The sequence below is a fragment of the Cupressus sempervirens genome, chromosome 3 (assembly GCF_028749045.1).
Source record: "Cupressus sempervirens isolate cs-2001-9-10 chromosome 3, ASM2874904v1, whole genome shotgun sequence".
NCBI classification, from domain to species: Eukaryota; Viridiplantae; Streptophyta; class Pinopsida; order Cupressales; family Cupressaceae; genus Cupressus; species Cupressus sempervirens.
Genome location: NC_143120.1, coordinates 264,033,243 through 264,043,549, shown reverse-complemented (window position 1 = coordinate 264,043,549; position 10,307 = coordinate 264,033,243). Strand labels below are relative to the sequence as shown.

Genomic DNA, 10,307 nt, shown 5'->3' with positions numbered 1-10,307 from the left:
AGATGGGCGTTATGTCGCTATGGTAAAGATTGCACAACTTCACCATAGCGACATGGCGTCTTCCGTCGATTCTCCTTGATCTGACGGCCAGCGATAGATACTGCTCTTCAGTGCATCAATCAATAGAAATTGGCCACGTATCGTTGTCTGTATCTCCTGCGCCTCCAAACTTGGACCCACGAGGACACGTGTCCTCCAGGCGCCAACTCGCTATCGTAATTCTCGTGCAACTCTTCCATAGCACGATGGCGCCTGCCATTGATCTTTGTAGATCCGATGATGGAGAACTTAACCTTTTACTGCGCTGGCCGTGTTGAAGATCTGGTCCCACGATCTATCTGTATTCTGACCTGGCATACGTGGCTGTTCCCCATTGGCCTAACAAAGCACCACCTTGGTCTGACAAGGCACCAACCTGGAGGGTCCGTACTGCTTTGACCCTACTGAGGGGACACATGGCACCCAGGCGCTATGTCGCTATGGGAAAATCGAGGCCAACTTCCCATAGCGACATGGTGCCCAACGATGACATGTCTTCTGATCTGCACGTGTCTTCCAATGATTTGCCACCATGGCACCAGACTCCACCAACTGGGCAGATGGAAAAATGGGACCCAACCACTTGCCTGAAGCTCTCGCCGTGGTGACTTTTCATCATCGCGAACCTTGCCCGCCGAACACTAGGACTCACCGTAGAAACACCCTCTGGCCGACTGGGTGCTATGTCGCTATCAGAAAACTCATGAGTTTTCTGATGGCGACATGGCGCCTTGCCGCCTTTTGAACTTTCCGGCCCGTGAAGCTGACCGCTTGCCGTAAGACATTTCTGTCGGGCAGTATGTCGCTATGAAGATTTTTCGGGCAACACATGATAGCGACATAGCGCCCACGGTGTCGTGGAACTTTTTCGACCTGCCAAAACATGTTGCTTGCCGTTGGACCCACCGGACACGTGGCATCAGGGCGCCATGTCACGAACATAAATCTTGTGCAGCTTCTGATGGTGAGAAAGTGCCAACCGTAGATCTTCTCGGATCTGATAAAGGAGAATTTGCGGCCTGCAAAAAATATGTTATAAGGTTCAAGCATTAAAATAATATTAACTTTGGGAATTAGCCGTTGGACAGGCCGAACGTTTGAAATTTGAATCTTGGCGGGTGAAGAAATGATAACATGTATCTCCAGGAATATGACAATATGCCAAACTCTCGAATATCCTGAAGTGACTAACATCTAGCTTCTTTCCTGTGAAAGCCTCCTCTGGTGTCATCTTCCCTAATACCTTGTGTGGAACTCTATTCTGAATGTAGACTGTTGTATTATACGCCTCTACCCATAAGTAACGGGGCATGTCCTGGTCATATAGCATAGCTGTTGTTACCTCCGATATAGAATGGTTCTTCCTCTCAGCAACTCCATTCTGCTGTGGATTGTAAGGAACAGTCCATTCTCTCTTGATTCCTTCTTTGGTATAGAACTACTGGAAGACATTTCCTTTGTACTCGTCTCCATTGTCTGACCGAAGAACCTTTATCTTCTTTCCTGTCAAATTCTCCACAAGAGCCTTGAACTCTTGGAATCGACTGGAAACCTCATCCTTGGTCTTCAAGAAGTATATCTAGGTCTTTTTAGAGAAATCATCAATAAAAGTAACATAGTACTCATATCCTCTGAGAGATCTTGTCGACATCAGTCCACAAACATCTAAATGTACTAGATCAAGAACACCCTTAGATCTGGTGTCACTCGTTGGAAAAGATGCTTTCGCAAACTTCCCCAACACACATCCCTTACATACATTGTCATGCTCTGTGCTCACCTCTGGAACACCTATCATTGTCTCACGAAGCAATCTAAGTGCTCCATGATGAATATGACCCATCCTCCTATGCCATAGCTCTCCAAGATCTCTAGGATTACTGTTGCTCATGAGTGCCTTAGGAGTATCAAACTGCAATCTATAAAGGCGACCACTCCTAACTCCAATAGTTATGGGTGATTTCCAATCCTTGTGCTTAATCAACACATTTGTCCCTCTAAAGAGTACATTATACCTCCTATCCTGAAGAACAGATACAGAAATCAAATTCATACCTAAGCCTGGCACATATAACACATCATGAAGTGGAATTATCTTTCCATTCTCCCTTTGAAACTGAACAGTCCCTTTCCCAACAGGGTTGAGTTTGGACAAGTTTCCCATAGAAATCTGGATGTTGGTGTCCTCCTCCTTGTAACTGGAGAAGTACTCTCTAACTCCTGTCATATGAAATGACGCCCCACTATCTATATACCAAACACACTGTGAGGTTGAGCTAACCATACAAGCTATGAGTGCAAACTCATCTTCCATTCTACTAGAGAGTTCTTCCACACTTGTTGAAGCTGCCACCTGCTTCTTACCCTTCTTCCTCTCTGGGAAATCACTGACATAGTGGCCAAACTCGTGACATCCAAAGCACTTGACCTTAGAAAGGTCCTTCTTCTTCTTTTCACTTTGTGAATTTGATCCTTTGCTAGATCCCTTCTTTGCTTTCCCTTTACCCGCTAGGGCAATATTCTCTTGTTCCACCTCATTTTTTTGACTCTTGTTGGTCCCATTGACAAGACTTATTCTAAACTCCTCCTGAGTGAAATCAGTCCATAGTCGATCCCAACTCGGTAAAGTATCTCATCCACTGACAACTTGAACAAAGATACTCCATTGTTTAGTAATCCCATTTAGGGCTATTCTCACTAGCTCGTCATCACTAGGGCTATCTCCAACAACTGCTAACTCATCCTTGACAAGTCTAAGCCTAGTGAGGTAACTTGTGACGTCTTCTCCCTGATTCATTCGAGTATTCTTTAGCTTCTCTCTGAGAATTAACTTCCTGTTGGTGGTAGCATTCTGGTATAGATTCAGAATGGCATCCCACATCTTCTTCGCTGTATCTAGCTCCGAGATATGTGGAACAATATGATCCTTGACACCATCAAGGATAATCCTCCTCGCTTTGGCATCATCCTTCCTATATGTTGCAAGCTATGTTGCATCCATTGGTATGGGTACAACACTGGTAGCATAATCCTTGATACTATTCTCTTCCAACAATAAAGAAATTTTGGCCTTCCAGACACCAAAATTTGAGGCACCATCCAAACTATCCTGATCTCTCAAACCAGCTGAAGCCATCTCAAGAGTTTAAAGCAATAATAAATCTAAGGAGATCAAAATTTCTTTCCTAAGGCAAAACTCTTCTACCCTTAACAATGCTCTGATACCATGTGAAAAATTTAACTATTGCAATCACTGATTATTAATCTCCTATCATAAACGATTATTAAACTGCTGAAAATAAATTCCCAGCTAATATCGAAAAATAACACAACTGCAACTTCACTTATAAAATACGGAAAGAAATGCGCAACACAATGAACACAATATTTTCAAACAAATTGTCCCTGGAAAAACCCCTAAGGGAAAACCAGTTCTACAGATGAGAAATTATATTAAACTTCAGCAAATCAAGAGTTACAAAATTCCTTGCCTCTTACTAGTAGAATTCTGACAACCTCCTAATTTATCTTGCTGATATTCCCCACTGCTATTCCCACGCTAACATTGCGCCCTTGCTAACACTGCAAGACTGTTTGCTAACATTGCAAACGTTTCTCCAAACTTCATGTTTTCCAAATGCCCCCCTGACCTCTTTTTATACTACTCCTATTGGTAAACCAATGGCCGAGATTGATTTACAATTGACGGTTGAGATTAAAACAACTTAACAACCCTAACCAAGTCGGTTTCCAGTTGTTTCCAAAAGTGGTCAATTAATTAACAAATATTTGTTTCTAATCTAACCAATTAGTTAGCAAAACAATTACTTGCTAAATAATAGCAAATGGACAAAAAGCTGTCCAAAGCTTAAAAAACTAACATAGCGTGCAAATTCTATGCTGTTTAAAGAACCTCAAATTGGACAAGAAACATGATCATTTGTAAAGGATTTCTTGGCAGTTCCATAGTGGAAAAAACTACTCTAACAGATAGTTATGTAGTCCAAAAAGCCTCTAACAAATTCTAATTCCAAATGAAGCTACATGACTATGAAACTAAGATAGGTACATCAGTCGAACAGAGGATAAATGTTAGGTTTTGAAACCAGCCTGTTGAGATGGAGAGCTCTATCTCGTTTACTCTTACAACAAATATAATGTGGACAAGGAGGCAGCATTTACAATCTAATGTACATTACAATGATTAGACTACTTTGGGAATTAAGAAATGTCAAAGACCAACTGATCCTTATTGGATTTTGTCAATGGGAAAAGTTATAATCACTTTTCGTCTACATTCAATGCCCATTTGGGTACACAACATTAGAAATCATTGGAGATTTAGATAAGAGACTAATTTCACCTTTGCAATTAGAGATACTGATAAACTATGTAGTTGTTTAAATACCTTTAGATAACTAAATAGGCAAATTAATAGAGCTATCAGAGCAATCAAACAACACGTCCAGAGAATTCATAAGAAAACTGAGCAGCAAAATAGAAAAGCTAACTGAGCAACAAAATAGAAAGGCTCTAAACGGGTATATAAAGTCTCATAGGTTGTGACATAAATTACTTTGATAAATTCATATATGCTTCCAACTTTTCATGATCAATGAAAATACACAAAAAAAGACTGGTGAGCAGCCTACAACTGCTATAGCAAGATAAAGAACTTAAAACAAGGCCCATTAGAGTATGAGGGTCATAGAAACATAAGATTGTAATAAGTATAGTTACAAGGGCTTTTAGAGCATGAGAAATTTTGTAACCATTCAAAACAACAATGTATATAGTATATACCAATGGTTGGAAAATACATCAGCCAGAACCAATCTGTTGATGCATGCAAACTTCCATCTTCCCATCTTTTAGAACAAAATAGAGCCACCACTACCTAGAAGATCATCTGCCTATACTCTCCCAAACTAATATTCTGGCACCTTTTGCTTGCCATTTGTTGTAGTCTGTAGAGAAGAATATCAAGTTTTCTACTGGAGTCCACTCCATAAAGTTAACATTTCAGAAGAGAAATAGTAGTATCTTTCTTTCTACCATCACCACTTGTCATTTTTCTGTGAAAATTACTAAATTGAAATCTTCTCTCTAAGAGAGGGCTCTGTAGGCTAGGGAAGGCCTGAATAGATGTGTGTAAAAGATTAAGATGGGGGAAAAGATTCCCACGTATGATCATCACTTCCAAGTGAACTGCTCACAAATACTGTTAGTTACAAGGTACAAATATTTGCAAACATGATTGTAGATATATATAGTACAGGCTTGATATGTGAACTGCTCACAAATACTGTTAGTTACAGCGTACTAATATATGCAAACATGATTGTAGATATATATAGTGCACGCTCGATATGTGATCCACATGATGATGCAACTGCAGCTTTTAATGTTAAGGTTGTATAGTGAGACCTTTAGTTCCTAAACCAGGGTGTTTATCCTTCTAATGTAGGGTTTGTCAGGTAAGGCCTTTTGTCACTAATTGAAGCTATTTGTGCCTTAAAACCCCATTTGGAAAATGGGTGTGCAAGAATTGTCACATCTTTGGCCGCATGGATTCATTACTAACAAAGGATGCAATCACACTTATTCATAATGGAGAAGTGCCCCTGAACCCAGACATGCAGGTGGTTGCAATCTTTGATTTTAGGCTTGGCCAGGAAGAGACAAAGTGATTCTAGTTGGATATATCAGATGGTGAACACAAGCAAAGGGCTTCATTGCCAGCAAAGTACAATGAGTGTGTCAGAGCATAAGCTATCAGTTGGGACAATACTATTCCTGAAGAGGTACAACAACTCGCGCACAACTACGACTAAGTGCAAATGAACCTACTCATAAAAATGTTGCACTCTGTACACTTTGTAGTATGACACCCTACAATGCAGATATTCTGATATGTGCTAACTGTACAGGTGGGTGGTGATAGGGGACGTTGAGATTCTAGAAACAAATCATGAACTCATTGTCCATCCAAGGTCTCTGATAGAGGATGCCAAAGGCTTAACAGTTGGAACCACAGTTGCCCCCACAAAGTCTCAAAGGATACGTTTTGGTATACCACCTCCCACAATAGTAGCTCAAAGCAGAAATATACCTACACCCATAAGGAACTTAAATCCATACCAGACTAGGTGGATGGTAAAATGTCGTGTCACAAGTAAAGGGGAGAAGAGGCAATACACAAACCAGAGAGGCCCTGGACAGGTGTTTAGCTTTGATATAATAGACAGTGAGGGATCGAAAACCTGTGTCGCAAGCTTCAATGAGGTTGTTGACCTATACTTCTCAAATATAGAAAAGGGTGCAATGTATACAATCTCAGGTAGAGATGTGAAGACAGCTAATAAAATGTATATCAAGTTGAACAGTGGACTTGAGATCATCTTATCAATGGACTCAAAGGTATGCCTTTGGCAAGATGACCAGACCAGCCCAGCTCACCAGTTTCATTTTACTCTTATCACTCACATTGCAGATATGAGTGATAATGCAAACGTTGACATAATTGGAGTTGTTACATTCGTGGGATCATTGTCAACATTAAGAAGAAGAGATAATACAGAGATGCAACATCGTGCTGTACGACTCCTAGATAAGTTTGGGACCACTATAGATCTCACTCTCTGGGGCCAGCTAGCAGGCAAAGAGGGTAATCAAATCTATCAACAATATGAGCAACATCAAGAAACTGTGATTGCACTAAAGAATGGATGTGTTGGTCAGTATCATGGGAAGGTTGTGTCAACATCAGCTGCTAGCAATTTAATGATAGACCCAGACATTGAAGAGGGTCAAGAGATCCGAACTTGGTACAATGAAATTGGAGCGGGTTCAGAAGCAGCAACTGCAACTTTAGGAATGTGTATAGCAAGGATGTCAATCTTGGAGATTCGAGAAAAGATGGAAAACATTGCTGAACCTCTTCACTGCACTGTAAAGGCTACTATACTAACTATCAAGCAAGATGACCTATATTATCCAGCTTGCCCAACTGAAATTGGGGAATGTTTGTGTAACAAGAAGCTTACTGAAGAGGAAGGTGGTAGGTGGCTGTGTTGAAAGTGCAATTTGAGTCACTCTGACTACAACTATAGATATCTACTACAGATGAATGTACAAGACCATACTGATGAACTGTGGGCCATTGCATTTGATGAGGTTTCCACTCAGTTTCTTGGCATCCTTGCGAAGGAACTATGCTCTGCTGAGTCTTTACAAGAGGATGAATACTTCTCCTGACGCATCATAAGACAAGCCTTGAACAAAGAGTATTTATTCAATCTAATTTGCAAGAAGGAAACATACAATAACAGAGACTAAATTAAAGTAATAGCTGATCATATTGAACTTGTAGATTTTGTGGCTGAGAGCAGCACGCTTCTGAAAGCTATTACAAACATGTGTACAAATATCCATAGTGAGGTGTGAACTGTCCACTGTCCAACAACATATATCACTAACTGTATGGAACTCAAGATTCTACATCGCATCTTGTATATCCACAACTGTACATTAGTGAAACGTAGGCTATTCCATCTTGTATGTCCACCATTGTACAGTAGATAAATACAGGTTGTTCCATGTTTGATGTCTGTGATTGTACATAATAAATGATGTCTTGTTAACATGTTCAATTTGCTTCAGAGCTTTACAAAATCATACCTTATGAACTACAATTATAAATTGAATTCCCGTTTCTATGTTTTGCTTTATATGGCTGCAATATTGCCATGATGAAAAAACACTAAAGCATAATCTTTCGAGGTTATTATATCTCAATGCTTAAAAGAAAGTCACGGTTAAAGATTATACTCATAAATTCAATTCCTCCTTAGTCATCATGGTTTGTTGCTTGTAATTGTTCTACCATGCTTTATTATATGTCATTGTAATTTCACCGATGGATGTAGTCTAAATGACAGCCTTTGGAGATTACTATATGTTGTTGCCTTACTGATGTTTAAAAAAAAAATAGTAGAACAAGTATTTTGTATTGTGGTATTTAGAGAAAGAAATGGGACATAAAATATAAATGATATGTACAACCTTCTAGATACATAGTACTCTCAATTTCCTACCAGGCCTATATAAATGATTGACCATGGAAACTATCTTGCGCTTTACTACTCAATGAAACTAATGGTAAATGTAACATATTTTCTATGTACGAAGTCTCACAGAGTATTAAACTTCTAATCTATTGCCCAAATATGCTGAGGTGCAGGACAATCGTGACAGACGACTTCTTCGAGCACATGGATCCATACAGAATTCACGATGAAGAAATATGTGCACACATGACCGCACAATGCCATCTGACTCAAAGAGGTTTAATCACATACCGATCACCATCACAATGGAAATTTGACCATATGTTTATGGATCCCAAAATATCAGACATGATTAGGTGCAATACCTGTGATCTAATGAGTACACATTGTGCTCCGGGTGAGATATGGTTCCAACTGACACCCATAACATCTGAACTAGAAAATGCCTTCTTGCTGGCTGGGAATGGACTAATGTGGTTGGAACAAATGTTGCGACTGTCCAACCTAAGTGGTACCAGTGTACAATGCTTGCACTACCATGGTAAAATATTTAGATTGTAGTTTGCATCCACTTCAGACACAATATGGAACCAACAGATCATATAGAGATGGGGCCCCCAGGGTGTCTATCTATCCTTGCCAGTTGATGAGCAAATCAGAATAACTGCTATAGAGAAAATACCAACACGGACACAAACTGATCGTGCATATTATCCAATAGTCGATCCTGCTATAGGCAACTCTAGCCTACAACGACGCATATTTGAGCATCCTTATTGGTTTGACATTCTATACCCAGAGTCGGACGAATTTATATAATAATTAGATTCATAATATTGTTATTCTCATGACATGTTTTTGTAATTATTCTATTTTCTCCTTGTAATTTGGTGAGCAAACGTTATAGGACTTAGAGACTATAATTGCAAACATAAGTAAAAGTTGTCGGTTGCTATTATGTTGTATCTTAACAGACTTCATTTTGATGTCTTCAGTTGTCTTTCTATGTCTTATGTCCTAAATGCAATATACATCTTCACTTTCTTTTCAGACTCCATTTTGATGTCTTCAGTTGTCTTTCTATGTCTTATGTACTAAATGCAATATACATCACTTTCTTTTCATTTTAGTGTATAATTTATATTCCAATGGTCACTTTTTTTTTTTAAACGGTTGTAGTTTACCCTTCAAGTTAATACGGACAACTTATAAGATATTAGTGTTGTGCTTTTTGAAAAGTTGTTTACCTTTCAATTTCATATGCCCCATCTTTTTCCTCAATCCACATCAATAAAAATATCTTTATCTCTTCTTTTGATGTTGACTTGGTATCAGTTTCTGTTTGATTCATAAACAATATTCATGTTAACAGTGTGTCCCACATAAGACACAAGTCTGCATATTGGTAGAAAAAAGATACTTTACTTACATTTGTTTATTTTCGATCATTTTATGTTCATCACATTCATTATCAGATTAAATTATATCAATCATATTGGGCTTATTAGGCTGCAGTATAGTTCAAGTACCTACACTTTGTAAATAATCCATATGCTCAGGTATAATATAGGAAATTATTTATTTATTATCCATAAATACTTGAATTAACCTACAATTCTAGATTGATCAAGCCCTAATCTTGGGAATACTACTCAATCCTGGATGTATCAGAAAAATTAGAAATCTTGTGTCTTTTATTTTACGATCATAAGATATGTCTAAGTGAAAATATTGCACTGAACATTAGGTTTAGCTAGTAGGATTTTAGTATTTATTGGTGCAACACTCTTTGTGATGTTTAGTATTGTATTTAGGGTTGTGGCTATAATTCAGGCTTGCTATTTATAATAGGAAACATATAGAGATATCTAACACTGAACAAAAAGGATATAATCAGAAAATCGAGCTCACTACAAAAGATCGACAAAGTAGAGATTGACAATATTATGCTCTTCATAAAGATGCAATACTAGCTCGTAGATGTGCAAAGAGAGCAGACCGCATTCAAAACCACCCAGAAAAGATCCAGATGCAACGCCTCAAAGAGTCTACAAGAAAGCAGCGCTATCGTGTATGTTGCAAAGAACATGAAGGTGCTACGCAGGCTATTGATAACATGAACAACTGTACAGGTTCACTATTGACCCCTCCTCAAAGACATGCGCCCTTACAAGACCTACCAGCAGTCCAACCGCTACA

General features: G+C 38.9%; 1 protein-coding gene across 1 annotated transcript; it reads left to right on the top strand.

Annotated features, from left to right (window-relative positions):
- The first annotated feature begins 762 nt into the window (after positions 1-762).
- On the top strand, positions 763-8,338 carry LOC149565910 (replication protein A 70 kDa DNA-binding subunit A-like). The gene is made up of 5 exons (XM_089816404.1): positions 763-815; positions 876-1,079; positions 5,970-7,099; positions 7,412-7,479; positions 8,282-8,338. Exons 1-5 carry the CDS (start codon positions 763-765, stop codon positions 8,336-8,338), a joined length of 1,512 nt encoding a protein of 503 aa, XP_089672530.1.
- The last annotated feature ends 1,969 nt before the right edge of the window (positions 8,339-10,307 follow it).